At 43.3% G+C, this 22,619-nt stretch overlaps 1 protein-coding gene across 1 annotated transcript; it reads left to right on the forward strand.

The window, feature by feature from the left end:
- Window positions 1-10,362: 10,362 nt before the first annotated feature.
- Window positions 10,363-22,397, forward strand: ARF3 (ADP ribosylation factor 3). Its single transcript, XM_063293693.1, has 5 exons — window positions 10,363-10,467; window positions 13,404-13,614; window positions 15,190-15,300; window positions 17,222-17,346; window positions 20,573-22,397. Exons 2-5 carry the CDS (start codon window positions 13,467-13,469, stop codon window positions 20,732-20,734), a joined length of 546 nt encoding a protein of 181 aa, XP_063149763.1. The 5' UTR covers window positions 10,363-10,467; window positions 13,404-13,466; the 3' UTR covers window positions 20,735-22,397.
- Window positions 22,398-22,619: the final 222 nt, after the last annotated feature.

Below are 22,619 nucleotides of genomic sequence, written 5' to 3' on the forward strand. Positions count from 1 at the left end.
CTGAAATTTGTCCTGACACTAATGGGGAATAAAGGAATGGGGCTTGCTTCTGGGTAGACTTTTCAGGGATTCTTCTGTTTCAACAGAGGTTCAACACAGTGGAAATTTGAAAAGCTGAACATAGTTTTGAGAGAGGAATCACTTCCTGTGGTTTGCATATACATTATTCTTACTCGCAGTCATCCCTGGTCAAACATGTTTTGCAGGTTTTTGTGTTGTCTCAAAAACATTTTACTACAGGTGAAAGTGAGATAGGTGCAGACCAAATGAGCAACTATCCCAACAGAAATTGTCTTCAATTCTTTGGAAAAAAAAAATCTGGTACAGATGTGTTTCTTTATCTGTCCACACCTACCTATCAAATATTTGAAACCACTTCAGACAACATACAGAATAAATTCCAGGCTATAGAAGCATATGGTTCAATAAATGTATGAGAATTTGTATCATTCCCATCCTGCAGATCTACTATTTTGACAATCCTACTGTAGTGTAGTCCAGGGAATGCTACCTTGTGATGGGTAAGAAGAAACAATTCAGTGAAGACCAGTGCCAGAATTTCTATCTTTTCTCCTTACTACATTTCTCAGAATTGTTTTATGTTAGCCATATAAGATACAATAGTATAACACCAATACAGAGTGAATTTGAATTTTAGGGCCATAGCCTGTGCTTTTACGCACACCTGGAAGTATGTGAAAACTCAGTGGGACTTTCTTTTAATAGACTTCTCTAGAACTGTGCTGTCAATCATTAATTTGCTATAGAACTCAATTTTTCATATTCAAAATGTCACTGATAGTGAATTAGTCACAGTTAAAGATATATGTCAGCAGCTGGATTTATCCATTGAATCCATTTGCTATTTCAGTTGCTTACCTCTAAAGTTCTGTCCGCTTCACTTGCACTGGCAAGAACCAAGCACATCTGTGCCTGGGCACTATGCCAAAGCAAGTTGTGCATGAACTGAATGCCACACAATCTGACATGCAGGACATTATTCTACGTATGTCTTCATAATCTGTCGCATCATTAAATGTAGCTTCAGAACTTCGTGGGAAGTGAATAAAGGCCTCCGCTAATCAGTTGTCAGAGTCAATGGGCCTTCTCCACTGCATCAGATCAAAATCTTGGCCTTGTAGCAGGAAAAATCTAAGACTTGGAGAAATACATCCAGCTGCAATTGATCAACAGGGAAATGGCTCAGTCCACATCGAACACTAATCTAAAGACATGTCTAGTGATGCCTTGTGAGCAGTCGCTGCATCTTACCTACAGTATATTGGTCTTGCTTTAAATCACACGTCAGAAAGAGGAAAGCTCCAAGTGAACACAGAAAAATAATTATCTATGACCTAATGCAGAGATAAATGTATTCAGTTTTAACTAAAACACCGTATATTTTAAATAAGAGGAACATCTGGCGGCCCAATTTGTTACTTACCCACACATTCTTTCAGCATTGTAATAAAGACTGTTTTGGGACTGATCTAAGACCTATATGTTCATCCCTTCCTCCTAACAGTATCAAGACATGACATGTCGCCTGATGCAGTACTGTAATATTAACATTTGTGACGTACGAAGTGGGAGGGAATTCAATCAAGTTCTTCTTTTCAACATCACTGCTAAAGCTAGATATAAAGCTATCTGGCTGGTGGGTACAACACTCATAGGCTTCTGTTGCATGCATATATTGAAGCAATCCCTCGACTGAGGGTATTTTCTAAACCTCCTACTGTATGTAAGTCAGGTTTTCCTGACAATCGTTGCTTTCTTGGCCACAAAGCAGAGGTAGCTTGCTTCTTCCAAGATGACTTCCCAAACTAGTCTATAGCCCTGGGATGTCACTGGTTTTTGTCTGCTTGCTTTTAAAACCACATGTCAGGCTGCATGAAAGCTGGTGAGAATAAGCAACCGTCTATCAACCAAAAACTATTAAAAATAGGACACCAGTTTTTGTTCTTCTCTCTCAAGATTATCACATTAAAAGTATAATTCTTTACATATCTATTCAGAGTAAGTCTGATTAAGTTTAATGGGGCTTGTTGTCTGGTAAGTAGGATTTAGGATTGTGACCAAACAAAAACATGTCAGAAAAGTTCCTGTAAAACGATTTACTGGTTGCCTGAAATTGTCCATAAATCAGATCACTTCCAACCTAAAGACAGATTTCGCAGCAGAATAAGGAGAATATCTGGATTTTCTAACAAGAGCTGGATGTTCTATTGTCATCTTATACAGTAGCTTTTGTCTGCCCTGGTTTTTTTTTCCATCAGGTTTTTAGAAGTTCTTCCCCTGGCTTTAAATTAAACTGTACTGGTGCTAAATTCAATCTAGAAAAGTATGCTAAATTCTTTTGGCTAAAGGCTGACTAAATGCTCTGCAAATAAAGATGGACAAGCACTATTCAGCCAGCGAAGCCCAAAAAACAAAACAAAACATGCTGCTGACTACAGCTGAGACTGCAAACTTCTCACAAAATTGCCACTTAAAGAAAACAAAACCATCCCTGTTGACCCGGAAGATACAATCTCAGCCATATTTCATATGATTGTGCAGTAAGGACAAAGAATTAATGGATTAGATTGGCTAAACAGACTGCCTGAAGAATTCTGAACTTAAATTTGTGACGTTGTTAAAGTTGAAGCAAACAAAAATACCCTAAAATGTAAAAACCAAGAGAACATAAAATGGCTGTCTGCTGAAATGCTAAAACTTGCTGATGAAAGGTAAAAAGGAAAAATCAACAAAAATAGAGAAAAATATTGCCCAACTAAGCACTGAGTTTCAGAGAAGAGCCAGAAGAAACAAGGAGATGAAATAGGTGGTGCAAATAAATTGAGGACAACAAAGAGATTTTATTTATTTAATTAATTTGTCCCCGCCCATCTCCTCCCATCAGGGGAGATGTATCTAAGAGAATTACAAAAATCAAGGGAACACCCCTAAATAGATGGGGACAAATGGAAGACAAAGGCCAAGATCTCCTGGAGAAAGATGTAAAGAAGAGATGATGCAAATAAAGAGAAGAATTGCATTAAAAAGATTCCTAAATCACTGATATGTATGAAGCTTTGAACTAAATCCAGACATTTGAAAAGCATTAAAGCTGCTGAACTGTTTAAAATCTTGCAAGGCAACATAGTTAAAAGTGCTTCTTCCAGATTATAGGCAGATATGGAAAACACAACAGCAATGGATTGTTATATTCCAAAAGGGCAATGCTAAAGAATGCTCAGCTCTAAAATAATTGCATTTATTTCACATGCCAGCAAGATAATGCTCAAGATGTTGCAATCCAGACTTCAACCAAAAAAAAAAAGGAATGAGAACTACCAGATATACAGTACAAGCTAGATTCAGAAGAGGTAGATGTACCAAATTCATATTGTAAACAGCTCATAGATAATGAAAAGGGCAAGGAGAGTTCTTAGAAGACATTTGACTTTTGCCATTTATAGTAAGATTTTTCACTGCAGACCACAACGAATTCTGAACAGCCCTCAAAAACCTGGGTGACCTGGGTCACCTAATCTGCCTATTGAAGAATTTGTATAATGGCTAGGAAACAACAGTTAGAAAGGAACATGGAGCAACTCAATACAGTAATTCAAAATTGGGAAAGGAGTACTTGAACGTTGTATACTGCCACCTTTTTTATTTAGAGTATTTAATAAGAAATGTTGGACTAGAAGAAACTGAAAGTCAACCTCAGCAACCTCAGATATGCTCATAATACCATTTTGGAAGTGAGGAAGAAAGACTTAGTTTGGACACCTAAAGAAGGAGTCATTGGATAGGCCCCAACACTTGGAAAAACTGAAAGCAGGTAAAAAAGAGCCTAACGATAGACTAAGGGGTTAGGTATCACCGCAGATGACACAAACCTAAGCATATTTGATTATCTGCCACCAAGTCAGCATCAACTCTCATTGAATACAAAGATGGACCTTCTCCGGAATGATCTCTTCCCAGCCTGACCTTTCAGGTCTTCCAAAAACGTACCCCCCACTACTGTGATCAAGCCGACCCACTTGCCACTGGTCATCCTCTTTTTCTCTTTCCTTCCACCCTTCCCAGCAGTATAGACTGCTGCTTTTTTTATTTCAACAGCGGTATAGACCGAGTTTTCACATATTTCCAAAATACAATCAATTGTGGTTATTTGTGCCTCAAGTGAGAATTCTGGATTTATCATCCATTTTTTTGTTTTGGCTTTCCATAGTATTCTCAGGAGTCTTCCCCAACACCAAAATTTAAAGCATTAATACTTTTTCTATCCTGCTTCTTCAGAGTCCAACTTTCTCTTCCATAGACTGTCACAGGGAAAATCATTGCCTACACAATTCTGATCTTTGTAAGTATAGACATATCACTGCATCTGAATAATTTACCCAAGGGCTTAATTGTTATTCTACCAACTGCTACTCTTTGGCGTATCTTTACTGCTGGTTCCTTATTGATGTGAAAGGTGAAAGGTCCCCTGTGCAAGCACCGAGTCATGTCTGACCCTTTAGGGGAACGCCACTTTTGCAATGTTTTCTTGGCAGACTATATCGGGGTGGGTTGCCATTGCCTTCCCCAGTCATTACCTTCCCCAGCAAGCTGAGTACTCATTTTACTGACCTCGGAAGGCTGAGTTGACCTGCGCTGGCTACCCGAGACTCCAGATTCCGCTGGGATCAAAGTAGGGTTGCGGAGAGAGTTTCGGTTGCAATACTGCCGCCTTACCACTCTGCGCCACTCAAGGCTGTCTTATTGTTGATAGTTGATCCTAAAAAACAGAAGCTATGCATCATGTGAATATCTTCTTTGTCAATGTAAGCTTGGTTGTTGTACCTGTTGTCATTAGTCTGGTCTTCTTTATATTTAATCTTATTCTTACATTTTCCTGTGTTCCTTGACTTTCATTACTAAGCTTGCAGATCATTTGCATTTTCAGCTAACAAAGTAATGTCATCAGCATAGCCCAAGTTATTCATGTGTCTTCCTCCAATTTTAAAACCATAGTCATATTCAAGTCCAGCCTCCCTCAATATATATTCAGCATACATGCTGAATAAATAAGGAGAGGGTATTCTAGGATTCCCATTTTCCTAAAGACATTCCAAAGCTTGATATGGTTGACACAAGTGAAGGCCATTCTATAATCAATAAAGCACATATTGATTTCTTTTTAGTATTCTTTGGCTTTCTCAATTATCCAGCATCCATCAGCAATCATGTCTCATTCCTCAGCCTTTTCTAAAACCAGTTTGAACATCTGGTATCTCCCTTTCCATGTGGAGCTATGATCTGTGTTGAATAATCCTAATCATTTTGTTAGCATGTGAAATTATGGATACTGTACAACAGTTTGCACATTCTGTTAAGTTTCCTGTCTTTGATATTAGTATATAGACTAACCTCTTATAATTTGTTTAGCCACTCTGTTGTTCTCCAGATTTGCTGGCATAGTTTACTGATTTTTTTTTATGTTGCTTGCCTTATTTCTGTAGTTATTCTATTTCTTTAGCCTTCCTACTTGACAATGACCAGAGTAATGATCTGTTCATTTTTTTAGAATAGAAGTTCTTGTAAATAAGGAATATTTTCTAAGGTATCTTAGAAGTTGACATGTCTATCATACGGAATTTCAGTGTACCCCTTCCAACACCTTCTCTGTTATCTGTCTATTGGCATCTTTAAGATAACTAATTCACGGTTGGAAACTCTTGAGTTCAGAGAACTTTTGGAAGACCTTCCTTGTTCTTCTGCGTCCATTTTCACCTTCAGTATCTTTATAGATACCTTTGTAATTCTCCTTCTTGTCTCTTCCAACAGCTCTCTGAAGTTCTTTGTTAAGTTCCTGAGATTTTTGTTTTTCTTGGTTTTGGCTTCTCTTTGTGGCAATTTCCATCATTTGTTCTGACATCCAGTTTGCTTTTTTCTGTTTCTTAGTCTTTGGCAGTCTCTCTACACATTCATCCTCAACAACTTCTTTGATTTCATTCCACAGTTCTTCTGGTTTCCTATCAGAGAGGTTCAGGATTTTCCATATTCCTACTGAAATTTCTTCAGCAAAGGATCGTTACCTTGTCGTGGTGCTGGAGCTTGAGCACCTCAATGATGCCATGAGCTAAACCGTGAAGGGCCACCCAAGACGGGAAGGTCATGACAGAGAGGTCAGACTAAATGCAATCCCTGGGGAAGGTAATGGCAACCCACCCCAGTATTCTTGCCATGAAAACTAAATGGATCAGTACAACCAGAGATATCTCGGTATACCATCAGAAGATGAGACCCCCAGGTCGGAAGATGATCACAATGCTACTGGGGAGGAACAGAGGATGAGTTCAACTAGCCCCAGATGAGATGACACAGCTAGCTCAAAGCCGAAAGGACGGCTAGCGGCCGACGGTGCTGGTGGTGAACGGCGAATCCGATGTTCTAAGGATCAACACACCGTTGGAACCTGGAATGTAAGATCTATGAGCCAGGGCAAATTGGATGTGGTTATTAGTGAGATGTCAAGATTAAAGATAGACATTTTGGGCATCAGTGAACTGAAATGGACTGGAATGGGCCCTTCACATCAAATGACCACCAGATCTACTACTGTGGACAAGAAGGCCACAGAAGAAATGGAGTAGCCTTCATAATTAATAGTAAAGTGGCTAAAGCAGTGCTTGAATACAATCCAAAAAACGATAGAATGATCTCAATTCGAATTCAGGGCAAGCCATCTAACATGACAGTGATCCAAATATATGCCCCAACCACAGATGCTGAAGAAGCTGAAGTAGAGCAGTTCTATGAGGATCTGCAGCACCTACTGGACAACACACCTAAAAGAGGTGTTATTTTCATCCCAGAATGCTAAGGTGGGCAGTCAAATGACACCTGGAATTATAGGTAAGCATGGCCTGGGAGAACAAAACGAAGCAGGACATAGGCTGATAGAATTTTGCCCAGACAACTCACTCTGCATAACAAACACTCTCTTCCAACAACCTAAGAGATGGCTTTATACATGGACTTCACCAGATGGACAACACCGAAATCAGATTGACTACATCCTTTGCAGCCAAAGGTGGCGGACATCTATACAGTCGGTAAAAACAAGACCTGGAGCTGACTGTAGTTCAGATCACGAACTTCTTATTGCACAATTTAGGATTAGACTAAAGAGATTAGGGAAGACCCACAGATCAGCTAGATACGAGCTCACTAATATTCCTAAGGAATATGCAGTGGAGGTGAAGAATAGATTTAAGGGACTGGACTTAGTAGATAGGGTCCCGGAAGAACTATGGACAGAAGTTCGCAACATTGTTCAGGAGGCGGCAACAAAATACATCCCAAAGAAAGAGAAAACCAAGAAGGCAAAATGGCTGTCTGCTGAGACACTAGAAGTTGCCCAAGAAAGAAGGAAAGCAAAAGGCAACAGTGATAGGGGGAGATATGCCCAATTAAATGCAAAATTCCAGAGGTTAGCCAGAAGAGATAAGGAATTATTTTTAAACAAGCAATGCGTGGAAGTGGAAGAAGACAATAGAATAGGAAGGACAAGAGACCTCTTCCAGAAAATTAGAAACATCGGAGGTAAATTCCAGGCAAAAATGGGTATGATCAAAAACAAAGATGGCAAGGACCTAACAGAAGAAGAAGAGATCAAGAAAAGGTGGCAAGAATATACAGAAGACCTGTATAGGAAGGATAACAGGGATAGCTTTGACGGTGTGGTCAGTGAGCTAGAGCCAGACATCCTGAAGAGTGAGGTTGAGTGGGCCTTAAGAAGCATTGCTAATAACAAGGCAGCAGGAGACGACGGCATCCCAGCTGAACTGTTCAAAATCTTGCAAGATGATGCTGTCGAGGTAATGCATGCTATATGCCAGCAAATTTGGAAAACACAAGAATGGCCATCAGACTGGAAAAAATCAACTTATATCCCCATACCAAAAAAGGGAAACACTAAAGAATGTTCAAACTATCGAACAGTGGCACTCATTTCACATGCCAGTAAGGTAATGCTCAAGATCCTGCAAGGTAGACTTCAGCAATTCATGGAGCGAGAATTGCCAGATGTACAAGCTGGGTTTAGAAAAGGCAGAGGAACTAGGGACCAAATTGCCAATATCCCCTGGATAATGGAAAAAGCCAGGGAGTTTCAGAAAAACATCTATTTCTGTTTTATTGACTATTCTAAAGCCTTTGACTGTGTGGACCAGAACAAATTGTGTCAAGTTCTTAGCGGTATGGGGATACCAAGTCATCTTGTATGCCTCCTGAAGAATCTGTATAACGACCAAGTAGCAACGGTAAGAACAGACCACGGAACAACGGACTGGTTTAAGATTGGGAAAGGAGTATGGCAGGGCTGTATACTCTCACCCTACCTATTCAACTTGTACGCAGAACACATCATGCGACATGCTGGGCTTGAGGAATCCAAGGCTGGAGTTAAAATCGCTGGAAGAAACATTAACTATCTCAGATATGCAGATGATACCACTTTGATGGCTGAAAGCGAAGAGGAACTGAGGAACCTTATGATGAAGGTGAGAGAAGAAAGTGCAAAAGCTGGCTTGCAGCTAAACCTCAAAAAACCCAAGATTATGGCAACCAGCTTGATTGATAACTGGCAAATAAAGGGAGAAAATGTAGAAGCAGTGAAAGACTTTGTATTCCTAGGTGCAAAGATTACTGCAGATGCTGACTGCAGTCAGGAAATCTGAAGACGCTTAATCCTTGGGAGAAGAGCAATGACAAATCTCGATAAAATAGTTAAGAGCAGAGACCTCACACTGACGAGAAAGGTCCGCAGAGTTAAAGCAATGGTGTTCCCCGTAGTAACATATGGCTGCGAGAGCTGGACCATAAGGAAGGCTGAGAGAAGGAAGATCGATGCTTTGGAACTGTGGTGTTGGAGGAAAATTCTGAGAGTGCCTTGGACTGCAAGAAGATCAAACCAGTCCATCCTCCAGGAAATAAAGCCAGACTGCTCACTTGCGGGAATGATGTTAAAGGCAAAACTGAAATACTTTGGCCACATAATGAGAAAACAGGACACCCTGGAGAAGATGCTGATGCTAGGGAGAGTGGAAGGCAAAAGGAAGAGGGGCCGACCAAAGGCAAGGTGGATGGATGATATTCTAGAGGTGACGGACTCGTCCCTGGGGGAGCTGGGGGTGTTGACGACTGACAGGAAGCTCTGGAGTGGGCTGGTCCATGAAGTCACGAAGAGTCGGAAGCAACTAACCAAATAAACAACAACAAACTGAAATTTGGTCTTAGCAGCTTCAGATTTTTTCCTGCATGGCAACATCAACAGCTAGACTTCCAAAGGCTTTAAATTAGCCACATCATAAATATCATTAATATTCTGAAAGATCCTCGGCTCTTCCTCAGTAGGATCTACTTGAGGGACCCAGCATCTGGTATCGCATTTTTAGTCACTTTATATTGTCTATCCATGTGGTCTACTATTGCCTTTTCCTACACAATATGAAATGATGCTTTTGTCATTGTAGTTAAAGCAAGCATCTGCGTCTGGCATCTTCCTATATTGCTGCTATCCAATATAGGGGCCTGCTTGCTTTAGCTGGGCAGCTGGGATGACCTTCATGCCTTGGGTGACCCTGCTGGGAATATATTCTCTTGGCATACACTCCCACCATTCTTCACTCATCCCTCTCAGGAACAGACCCTCGCCACAATGAGGCACCATAGCAAGACCTGAGGAGAAAGCATAAACTTACAAGAACAAAACCCCCCAAACTTAAAGAATTGGCAGTGATTGAACAATTGTCTTGCTAGAAATTTTGTTTTTCAATAAAAGGACCTAAGAATTTTATTGTCTCAGCAGTGGATCAAGAAGTTCCCGATGCCACCTAGACCTTATTAGGTCCAGCACCATCTAGTGATTAAGGTGTATTATAACCCTATCTACACCAGAATTTTCCCCAGGCCTTCAGTGGGTTTTTTGCCAGCACGAGTTTTATCTATATTTCTTCAAATCAAGCATGAAGCCAGAATAGTAAAGGTGTGTACGTACATATAATACTGTATACTGTATATACATAATTTTATATATACTTAAAAGCTGACATCTCAGGCACATTCTCTCCAAGCCACTCCAAAAGACAGGAGCCCTCCCGGTAGCTACTATCAGTTGAAAGGACCATCACAGCCAAGATGCAACCCGAGAACACCCTCCATGCGGCAGTGTCTTCCCCCCGCCCCCCGCATTACAGCAGCTGCTACCATGGAGACGATGGCCCGCAAAATCTCGCGAGACGAACGCCCTCGACCCGATGGGTGAGGGGGTGGCGAGATCTCGCGAGAGTGTCGTGTCCACGGGCCTGCTTGATTGCTGCTGCTGCTACCGCCGCCGCCGCCGCCGCCGCTTCCGGCTGGAAGGGGACTCAGAGTGCAGAGTCAGCTGGGCAGCAGGAGGCGGAGGCGCGCGCGCAGGAGCAGGTGGGTGCTCGGGCCCGGCTCGATTTGCGGGGGTGGCGGCGGCCGCCGCAGAGGTGGTAGCGAGTGACCAGGAAGAAAGTGGGGGTCGGGGAGCGGGGCGCGGTGTAGACAGAAGAAATATTGCAACTACAGGAGAAGAGAGCTTGGTGGTAGCGGGAGTGAAGCAGGCCGGCCGGCCGGGACTCCCGCGGAAGTCATTTGGAAACCAAAAGGGCGGCTGGGGTATTGCGGCGATGGGGAGAGGCTGGGCAGTGGCTTGCACGGAGGCGGGTGAGGCGAGGTGGCTCCCAAGGCTTTCCCTGGCGTTTACCGAGTGGGAGGCCGGGAGGGGGTTGGGACAGGAGGGAGGAGGCTGTGTGCAAGGGGGGGGGGGTCCTTTCTTTGGAAGGGTTGGTGTGCCCCGAAACAATAACGGGGAGGGCGTCCAAACAGCTCCAGCCCGCAGCGCGAGGGCCACGGGAGCGTGCGCGTTGCAATATGGGGGTGTCGGGCTTGGTGGCAACGGAGCCAGCGCCGCTGAACGATTCCCAGTGGCTGTGCGGGAGGCGCGGGTTTCCGGGAGGAGCAGCGGCTGCTCCTGGGGCTGCGTGCGCTGCACAGCGCGTGTGGGTGGATGGCACCCCTTTGGGTGGGCGCCACTCTGGCGGGCGTCGTAAGCCGGAGGGGAGAGTCTGGATGGCCCCTGCAGTGGTTGAGAAGGGGAAGGCAAGGGCGAGTGAGGTTCAGCATCCTTCCCGGTAGGGCCCCTACGTTTTTTTTTTTTAAGGTAAGAAAAAGCTTGTAATACCTGGTCATGGTAAATCCGACCTGCAAGCTGAACATCTTGAGCCGAAGAGCGTGGAAGACGCACGGCTTCTTGACGGAAGGGGGCGCCAGGTGCCTCCAGCCTAAACTGGAGCGGGGCTTCTGGGATGTGGTGGTGCCTCCCCACTCTCAAAGCTGCCAGGTTAAATCAAGGGGAGATGGGTGGCCCTCCCTGTGCTTGGGAGTTTGGGCAGGGAAGCTGAGCCTACTGAGCTCTCTTGTTTCTGAGGGCCCATATTTTGCAGGGAGGGGATAACGGAACAGGGAATCCACCAAGGCATGAGCACTGCCATATGGAGCTTGTTTGGCATGCCTTGTGTGACGGGCAGTGCCTGGCACATATTTCCCCTCGCCTCTGGGTTGCTTTTCACTGATGTGACTCAGGAGAAAGGGTTCCTTATAGGACTGAACTGTCCATGTATTGGCAAGCCTACCCTGCCCCCAACACCATCTCTGGATTCAGATGTACTGTAGTTCTCTTTATATTGGTCTTACGTATGTTTCTTCATCAGAAATAACTTTCTAGTGGGACCATGAAATGAGGATAATGTGAGATAAAAAAAATAAGCTGTTCTGTCAAGTCTAAAGGCCCTGAACCCAAACTGGACTGCATCTTTGTGAAAACGTAGTCACATCATTTGAGGTTTACGTGCATTCTTTATCCTGTATATACCTCTGTCTGCTAAGGCATGCTGTCCTTGGCCTTGTATTCTTGTAGTCAGACTTTTATTCCTTAAATACTCAAGCCTAGGTGTGTTGGATTAAACCAGTTTCTTATTTGGCCAACTACTGTATTTGACCCTACCCAAAGTTGTATACTTGGTGAAGAAACTATGTATAATGAGGATTGAGTTCATCCTGTTTTACTTGCTTTTAGAAGTTCATGGGCGGTTGATGAATTGGGCTGTGAATTGTGTGTACTGGAGAGCTTTAAAAGAAATGGATGTTGTTAAGCCTCAGTGATAAAATGTTCAAATGAGATTAATATTCCATGATTATTGAAGGGAAGGCAGAGAAATTATGAGGCTAATGAGTTGCCATTTTTTTTTTTTGCTTTGACCAAAAAATGGCCTCCAGTTGACCAACTAAGAAAAAAAAACCACACAGATTTGATATCTCTCTCTTTCAAGCAGCTCCGATGCTGCAAAGGAATAACCTGTGCAGATAGACAGTACCATGGGAAAATGCATGGTAGGTGAATAACTTTTGTGAAAGTTTATTTGCAGAAGGTTTCAGGAAGGCCACCTTTCAGCTCAAGTAATTTTTGTTCATTTGTTTGAAGTAACAGGTGTGCAATATAAGGCCTTGAGATTTTTTGCAGCCTCCCAAAGTTTTGGACATGGTCCCCAGGGCTGCTTCAAAAATTGTTACCAGACTGTAATCTTTATTATAACAGGGTGAAATGATTAAAATACAAACAATATATTAATTATAATTTCAGTTAAATTTAAACAATATCAATATATTGTTTTTGTCCTGTACCTGTTTCTTTGTCTTGGCTCAGAGCACTTTTTGGAATTTAGTCTCCAGTATGCTGCTCACTCAAAGTAAGCCCTTAGCCTGAAAACAATTGTGCACCCTTGCACAAGAGATTTTTTAATGACAGCTTGAATTCCCATGTCAAATGCATGTGTGAGTGAGCCAAAAGAGATGCTGCACCACAGAGAGAACTTCCATATCTCCTTGTATCATCTTTCACTGAGAGTGTTTTATTGATTGCTGTACTTTCAATGAGTGCCTGTTGAACCTGAAATCAAGAGTTTTGAGTTTACATGTCTGAATGTATTTGGTCTTCAGAAATGTTTGGGCCAGGAGACCTCATAGAAGGCCTATAAGAAGGTGCATAATTTACATACTTCTCTGGCCTACCTTCTTGTAGATCTGCTAGTACAAGCTGGATTCTCACTTCTGTCTATTCTAGCCAATCTATCAAGGGTCAGGGTTGATGGGGAGATGTAGACGAATAGTGTCTGGAGGGCCATATGTGCCCTTCTCCTGTGCTAACCATATAAATGTTTAGTTCTCTAGCCTCAAGATTGTTAGGATCTGCTCCTGTGGTTCTGTTGATCAGCCCAAGACATTTTGGAGGGAGCTGTTGCTTCTCCAGCTAATAGCACTTTCCCCATTCATAGGACTTGTCCTTTGACACCAGCTGGACAGAAGAAGCCAAGTCCTGCACTGTTGAACTTGCTGCCATGGGGAACATATTTGGCAACTTGCTGAAGAGCCTGATTGGCAAAAAAGAGATGCGAATCCTTATGGTGGGTCTTGATGCTGCTGGGAAAACCACCATCCTCTACAAACTCAAACTGGGAGAGATCGTCACCACTATCCCTACTATTGGTATGGCCTCCTCGTTTCTGGGAAGTACTTTCCTTCCTTTTTGAAGGTGGAACCATGAGCATGTGATGGCTCCAGAATGAAACTGGATAAGTCACTGTCATTTCAGGGCAGTAGCATAAGCAGTTATCTTATTTCCCATGGGACCTTTGCATCCTATCTTCCTTCTAGGGATTTTGTGCCAGTTCTTGGAAAGGTTGGCATGTTGTAGCATGTAATCTGATAAATTTAAACAAGCCTTTTCTGGCCTGGTGGCTGGAATTAGGGGAGTTGAAATCCAACACATCTGGAGGGCACCAGGTCAGGGAAGGCTGACTTAAAGCCATTTTCCTTGTCATTTGAACTAGTCTTTTCTCTCTCCCTGATGTGGCACACAGTAGACTTAATTAGGGTGACTCACAGAACTGGCAGCAGCTAGATGAGAAATGAAACAAACACACAGGGAAAACCTGCCTGTGATGCCAGTGGCTTGTCTATACTTGATTTATTATTGGTGTTCTAGGAGGGCTACTGGGGCATGGTCTGCCTAATAGTGAAGATTTGGCTTCTAATAAGCAGAATTACTCTGAAAATGCCTTTGTGCAGTAAGAATATAAGCCAGATCCTCCTGAAATGATCCATAGATCCATCTGATCTGAATTTCCTAAGGGGTCACCCACATCTTTTTAGAAAACATAAAGAGCATGATATCCCATAATGAAGCAACCTTCTTCCAGGCAACTGCTGTTCAAAGTTATTCTGCTTTGCTGCTTAGAAGCTCCATTTCACCCATCATAGCTGATCGCTAGCAAAATGCCACTGTTGTCTCTGACTATAGCAGAACTCTCTTGTACCCTTTAACTAATGAAAGTGAGCTAACATGTTTGCAAAGAGAAGTTTGGAAATATAGCCTTGTCTTAAACTAAAGGGCCTCGAAAGGGAAGGGAACCCTCCAAAGGTGTTTGGAGTGCAATTGGCTATACAGTGTTGCCGTGCAACCTCCATTCATTAGAGGTGCTTATGCTGGACCCCTATGGTAAAGAACAGATTGCATAGCAGTGGTGCTTCATGGACTGTATCTTTTGATTTTTGTCCAAGAATGTGGGAAAAGATGACTCATTAGTGAGCTAGTAATACTATGGAGCTTGTGGTTGCTTGAAACCTGCTGTTTTTCCACAGCTGGGATTCTGATTGGGATGTGGTGTGTGCTTAAGATCTCCCACTGTAGCATGTTTCTCAGTAAGTACTTCATGTTGATGAATTCTGAAGCTTAAGGTTCTCTATTAAATTCTAGATGTAAGCAGGAGAACTACCTCCTTTAAATTTTATGTGGAGATAGTATTAGATGGAAAAACATCTAATGTTTTTGCCAACTTAATCCTGGGGCAGTACATCCATCTGTACTTGCATAAACATATGCAAAGTCCTGTTAATAGTAGGGACCTTGCTTCTGAATGTGAAAACTAACTGTGACCTCTGCAGGGCCTGATTCTCAGTCCTGCTCTTGAAAGTCCCTTTTATGCTGGGTTCTTGACTCTGTCAGAGAAGGCTACATTTCTACTGTGCAGCCCAAGTTCTGACCCTGTTATTCTTCCCCAGGGTTCAACGTTGAGACGGTTGAGTACAAGAACATCAGCTTCACTGTATGGGACGTCGGTGGCCAGGACAAGATACGGCCCCTCTGGCGACACTACTTTCAGAATACCCAGGGTACGGGAGGGGAGAGGAAGGGGGAAATCTTCTCTTTATTGGGGTCAACAAAGTGGCGCTTGCTCTCTCTCTGCTCTTCACACTAGCAGGTTTTTGAGGCTCCTTTGCTTCTTAATTACTTAGAAATCCATTTGAAGGGCTGCTGCTGTTTTGAGAGGTAAGCACTTGTGCTGCACTTAGAGATATGCACCCACCAGATAAAAATACTGCTGCTGCTATTGCTCCGTGCAGGCACAAGGAGTGGGGCTTTTCAGTAGTGGCTCTGGTTTGTGGAACAAACTCCCCGGTAATGCTTTGTCCTTGGTAACTGAAAAGACTTTGAAGGTCTCCCTGTTCCAGGTAGTGTTTAGCTGAGACGGGTTTATTAGGCGATGAACTGTTTTATCACACGGCATGAGCATTTTATTGGTACTCTTTATATTTTTAAAATTCCTGAATCCATACAGAGGAAATATACATATTAGGTTAGAACACAGTCACAAATAGTGGGTAAGCTTGCTTCTCTTTGCACTTTTGTGATTTTTAAAAGCTTTCAATTGATCTGTCTGTTTTGTAAGCCAGCTAGAGAATGTTTTATTAGGAAGAGCTGTCTAAACAGTCTTAATTGCAAGGTCCATTTGACGCCTTTGACACATCCCTTACAAGAGAGGCAATGATTAAGCAGTAGCTGTCTCTCAGTTTCAGAGTGAAACAGTGATTTGTGAGCAGCCAAGATACTCAGCGAGTTTATGTGGCTGATAACTCTGGTGTTGGTTTCTTTGTTTCTTCCCCCCCACCCTCCGGGATAATTATCTTGGATTCTGCTGGGATTTAAGCTTATGCAGTGGTCTTAAGGTATACAATGGCATGTGTAGGTTAAGAATTATGAAGTCCTTGCTAACCCTAAGAACAACGTGGAATAAGCTTTGCAATACAATCAAATAACCTCATTCCTTTAATTTTTGAGATTTTAAACAGCTACTCGCTTCAGGCAAATTGGGAATTGCATCTAATTGACCAAATGTCTTTTTGCATTTTTTTCAGACTCTGTTCTGTCCACAAATTACTCTGGCATGTGTGAGCAAGCTAGGTACATGGGAAAAAAATCTTTGAACTAGTTGCTTTTGTTGCCTGTCTTGCAAGACTGGTATAGAATAACCTGCTTCATAGTGAGCTCTAATCAGAGCTACACTGTATGATCCAATGGAATATTTCCAGCCTGCAGAATTAGAATTATCAGAAGTATGATAACTTGATACAGTTTGAGATCCATGAACCTTTGATTTATTGAATTCAGCAGCCTACCTTGGGTTTCTTGATGAAGGTATGAGATTAATTAGCTGATTCAAAAACTTGGTTGGACTTGTGTCTGTGCATTTCTTTTTGTTGATTGGTTTATGATAAGACAATGTCCTTGGTCACATAAGGGAAGAGATTAAAATCTGGTGTCTTCATTTAGGGCATAATTCTGCCAGTCAAGTGTGGAAACTAGGTCAATTCATGTATTTAGGGCAAGCAAGAAGTAAAAATGCGTTTTGGTTGTCAGCTCAAAATTCATCTACTAGCAAATAGTCTTAATATGACTGCTCTTTTGGAAAGGTCACTTGAAGTCCAGTGGATTTTTTTTCTTCCTATATTTCTTCTTTAGTAAATAACCTGTGGGTTTCCAAGGGAAAGCTTTTTCCTCCCTCCTCCCATTGGAAGAATTCAGACTGGAGGCTAATTCACATCCCTGCCTTTCTCTTTCTAAGTTGCCAGCACTTTTGAGTGACTGATCTGCCCATTGTAATAATCAGAAGTTCTGATAACTGTAACTGCATTCTTTGGAAGGGGTCATAGTTCCACCTTCCACCTCTTCATACTTTGCTTTACAAAATACCCAATTTCTTCTAATCATATATTCCTTCTGTATCCTTGGGTAAACAGACATACTCTCTTTCAGGTCTGATCTTTGTAGTGGACAGCAATGATCGGGAACGAGTAAATGAGGCACGTGAGGAACTGATGAGAATGCTGGCAGAGGATGAGCTGCGAGATGCCGTTCTCCTTGTCTTTGCTAACAAGCAGGTGAGCCCAGGATGGGATGGCTGTTTTGAAGCCTAGGCGTGAGAGGATGTTTTCAAGTCAAGCTCCTTGCGGGCAGAGCTGTTTGGAAGCTCTCCATCTGTGGAGAACGATTGACATTTGCATCCAACCTGAATGCTTCTCTGTCTGCCAGTTTGTTAGGGACCAGAGATAATTTTGGTAATGAGATTTGAAAAGGGGCACATAGCATCTTTTCCTGTTGACAGACAGTATTGGGAGTGCTACCAAAGTGCTACCAATTAGGCTCTAATTTGAGAAACTGTTTGAGGAGGTAGGGGGGTGTTTGAGAATCACATTCCTTCAGGAGAGAAAATTTAGTTGGAAGCAGTATGCTGGTTGTGGCTGGACCAAGTTGAAAATTAAATAGTATCAGCATCAAAGATAAACAGATACACCCCTTTCTCCCCTCCGTCTTCCATTGATCTATTTTTCCCCTTCCTACACATTCACCCAAATGTATCAAGCTCATTTGCAAGATAGGTAAGGAAGGTAGAGCAGCATAGCTTTAATTATTTTTTCTCTATTCCATTCTTCACATATATTCCCCCTTGTCCAGCTACCTTTTTCTCTGTAGAGAGCCATGGAGATGCCTTGAGGGAAATATTCGGAAGGCCTTGTAAAAACAAAAAGGGCAGAAGCATTCCTTGAGCCCTGGGGGAGGAGTACAGTTAGGAAGAGGCTCAGGCTGACTCCTCCCTGACTCCCTGAGGTACAAGAGGGAGGGGAGGGAAAACACAACCAGACTTCCAAGGTCCTGTCAATATAGCCAATCTCGGAAAAGAGTGGAGTCTATTTCCAGATCTAGACAACCATGAAGGGCTGACATTCCCACCATTTCATTCCCCTCTTCCCATTCACACTTCTTCTCCATACGTTATGAAGAGGGTCACTATTAGCTGTCCTAGCTGTGAAGCACCTTACCCATTCATTAACAATGGAGTACTGTATCACCACAGCATCTCTTCCCCAAGAACAAATTAGGTGGACCTTAAATGGTGTCTTTTCTCAGCTCACTTGGTACAGACTTACCTAAGAAGCTTGACAAAGGATGTTTGTTCCCTACAGTCTGGTGCAGTGTCCTCTCACAAGTTCCCAAATGAAACCCTTGCATGTGTTGAGCCGATACTGTACAATCTCAAATTTGAACCCAGAATTCTTTAGCTCAAAAATGCTTTTAGTTAATAATGCACACACAGTGTCTGCGTAGGGTGCAGTTAATTAAGAGGCATTCATGTTAGTCTATTTAACACTGGCACCTGCAGCTTTTCCTTGGTAAGGTATATTGTTCAGTGTGTTTATCCCTCTGTTATGAGTGTCATCTCTTTTCCCTGTGGTTGCTATATTGTGTAGAGCCTCTCCCCCCCAGTATCTTATAGGGTGACAGGAAGTAATGCATGCCCTGTTCAAAGCCATTGATTTAGAGTCATCTTGATTAATTACTGACCCATGTTCTTATAACAGGCATGAAATATCAAGGTCCTCTTGTTTCCAGCCCAGGACCACTTTAATTCCCTCCTTTAAAACTGTTCTTTTGCACATGCTATCTTAGGTTGTAAAGTTTTTCCCCTGGTACAGTGTGTAGCTAACTAGCAGGCAGGTGTTCTTATAGTTTACAATCGAGTGGTGTGGGAGATGTGTGCAAATAATCCTTTTCCATGGCAAGGAAAGAGTTGATGATGATTGTGCCGAATGTGGGCAGATGCATTTGCTGTTTCCATCAGCGTTGCTATTTCTGTGAAAAGAAGTTGTGACTGCCTTGCTTTGACGCACCATTCTGTGTGATTCTTAAAAGCAAATGGTCATGACACTACTGCTGTGCACGTGCGGAGTTGAAAATGGAGGAAAAATAAATCCCGCTCGTTGGCAGCTGTGTGGACAATACAGGACTGTGCGCTGTGATTGTGGGAATGCCCCAAAGCCACCAACTCTGGGATTGGGTATTAAATTCAGTTTCCAAAGGAGTCTAGTATCCAGTTAACACTGGTTTGGATCCCTTTCCATTGGAAAAATGTGCTTCAAAGTGGATGCCTTATTCTTGCTATTCCATGGAAATTAAAAGAGATGCTAAGTAAGGTTTAGATTCAGGCTCTGATGCCCCATCATTAGCAGAAGCAGTATAAGTTATGCAAAATGGTACTGTTTGAAATATTTCCTCAGCCAGTTTTCAAGATTGCGCATATGAGTAGAAGGAAAAGGAACATGTTGATACAATTTAACGTTGTATTTTTAAGTGTATCATCAAAAGCTTCTTTTAGAGTGAGATGGAGTGGGGAGAGATTTGCCAGATGCCTCTTCCCGCCCTGGTCATTGCCTTCTTCACCTTCAAATGGTTGGCACACTTGGGAAAGACACTGACGCATGATTACAGTGTACAGTAGCAGTTTATGCAGCTTCTATTTTATTACAACACCAAATACCTTTGCACAGAGTATTTACTTGGAAGTAAATCCTTGGGGTAAAGCAACTGGATGCACGTGGTAGGAAGGTTAGCGCTTGAACTGGCAGTTCACAGGTAAAGATTTTAAGTGTGGCTTTTTCATGTAACTGAGAGTAGCACAATACATTAAGTAAGTGCAAACTTCCTTCATGCCTGCAATTGGATTTTTTTATTTAAAATCCTTCCTAAGTAACAGAGGGAGGGGGCAAGGATTCCATTGTTAGAGTGATTCTACAAAGCAATATGGGCTGGGGATTTCAGGCCTTTGTGTGGGGCAGGAGGCAATTCCAAGAGCTTTCTTATGAAAGCTATTTTAAGGCTGACCCCTCTGCTCTGATGAGGTTTGTGCCTCAAAATTACATGCTTCAGTTTCTGGGAATTGGGCTCAGTAGAGACCTGGAGGCCATGGATGGACTCCCCAGTTTACAGAAACCGATGGCTTTGGAAGATGGAGCAGCGAAGCTAAGAGTCAAACAGGAAAGAGAATCTTGCCGGGAGGAGTAGGTGGACAAGCTCAGCAGGCCAAAAGTGGTTTTCTTCAGCAGACTTGTCACTGGTACCGAAGCAGAAATCCCACCAGCTCCCTTCATGGGACTGGCTCAGGGTCCCTCAGGCAGAAGAAGGGTGGATTCAAAAGGTATTGGCTCCTAATCAATTCCATGGGTCACTTCCTGAGCACCCCTTTTGTTTTTGGGTCTTCACTCTGACAGCCTCGGGCACTGCTGGTCACATTTGGCTTCTCATGTCTTGCATTTCTGCCTCCTTCCCTAGGACCTTCCCAATGCCATGAACGCAGCAGAAATCACGGACAAGCTGGGCCTGCATTCACTGCGCCATCGCAACTGGTACATCCAGGCCACCTGCGCCACCAGTGGAGATGGCCTCTACGAAGGCTTAGATTGGCTGGCCAACCAGCTGAAGAACAAGAAATGAGTGCAGGAGGGGGGTGGGCTAAGCCCTTCACTGTTGGTTCCATTTTGGGTTGATCCCCTCCCTCCGGTCCTCTTGTCACACCCTTCCTTCCCTGTTGGGTTTGCTTTTCTTGCCGGCACCGGTTGCTGTTGGGGGGAGGGGGGGGTGGGAGGGGGGAGGGTTGGGGCTAACTTTTGATTTCTCTCTCTCTCTCTCTCTCTCTCTCTCTCTCTCTCTCTCTCTCATGTTCTGGCTCTGCCAGGATTTTTTGCACGGTCTCTGTGTGTGCGCGTGCGTGTGTGATAAATATATATATAGAGATAATAAAATATATGGGTGTGGTGGGAGGGTTGGGACAAGTGGGAGTTGGATGCCAATTCTGTGGCCTTTCTTTCTTTCTTTCTTTCTTTCTTTCTTTCTTTCTTTCTTTCTTTCTTTCTTTCCCCCCTATCTTTTAGTTGGATCAATTTTTGTATTTTTGGTGGTCTGTGAAACTTGGCTCTCTTTGTTTGGAGGTGACCAATACTCGTCAGTGGCAGCTGCTTCTTGCTTTTGTGTGCTGTTGGTGCAGGTTGGTGGAAAATCCCACAGTCATGAGGCCAGGAAATAAGGGAGGTGGTGTGTAGCCTCCATATGCGCAGGGGCTGAAGGAGACAAGGAAGGAAGGATCAGGGGTGGGGGGGCAGGACTTTAGATTCCCCAGAGTACAGTATGTATTCTCCCTGTCCTGTCTATATTAGCTGGCTCCCCCTGTTGGCATTAATGAGATTGCAGTCATATTGAATGTCCTACTCTGTTTCTTGCGCCCTCTCTATCATCCTGTTAACAATCCTCTTAGTGACTCATGCAGTGAGCTCTATTATGCTGCTGATGAGCTGAATCATTTGCATTCCAACCTCTTAGACCAATTGGCGCTGGAGCCCTGAATAATGTCCCCTAAGCCACGCAAATTCCTTTTTCTCTTTACTTCTCCTCACCCCCTCCCCAAAGAGGATCAGCATTGATAGGTTGCTGCAGTAGATTTGGGACCAGTGGCTGTCAAGAGCTACCTGTGTGGATGTTAATGCCCCACCTGGTTACCTGGCCTGGACTTTCCATCCAAGGGATGTATGCACACATGCAAGAGCATCCCAGCTGCTAGATGTTTCCACCAACCAACTTGCTGTTTTCTCCCCTTGGAAGCTGCAAAGGAGGGAGCTTTCTCATTGCTGCCCTGTTGCATGATATGACCCCAGTGGACCTCCCTCCCTCCCTCCACTGCCCTTGGACCTGTATTCTGGCCCATGAACGTTTCTTTTTCCCATGCTGGGGGGAGTGGCCGAGTCGCTTTTCTCCCTTGTTAATTTTGGGGAGTAATGATTGTATTAGGGTCAAACCCAGGTCACTGCATGTAACTTTCGGGTGACTCCCTGCCTCTGGACAGTGTTGGTACTATGTATTCCCCTCCTCGCTCCTGGCAAATGTGTATTTATTCCTCTTTTGCTCTCCCTTTGCCACTTCCCCCTCAAAACTTCAGCTCCTTTTGCTTGGTGTAAAGTGGTTTCATTTTCCCTTAGTTCTGATTTCTTCATACTATGGGCCATGGCGACCTGTTTGTGTTTTTCTTGCCTCCCCCCTTCTTTGAACAGTTGGATGCACCACAGCCTCTGTGCACTCCCATTGGATATTAAACTCGTTTTATGTAGCCATTGTCCCTGGTCTGCTCTTTGCATTTGGTTGGTACTTGCGGGGAGGGGTGGATGAGTGTGATGCGGTTCATGACTCAAAATGGTTGTTTCCTTTCTATTTCTGTCACTGGAACACAGCTTCAGGGGATAAGGCAAACCAAATATTCCGCATGAAACACATGCTTTCTGAATTGAGATCTGTGCATCTCCTGCCCCTTCTCAGTCTGAACTGAGAGTTA

This window comes from Candoia aspera, chromosome 2 (genome assembly GCF_035149785.1).
Source record: "Candoia aspera isolate rCanAsp1 chromosome 2, rCanAsp1.hap2, whole genome shotgun sequence".
In the NCBI taxonomy this organism is placed as follows: domain Eukaryota; kingdom Metazoa; phylum Chordata; class Lepidosauria; order Squamata; family Boidae; genus Candoia; species Candoia aspera.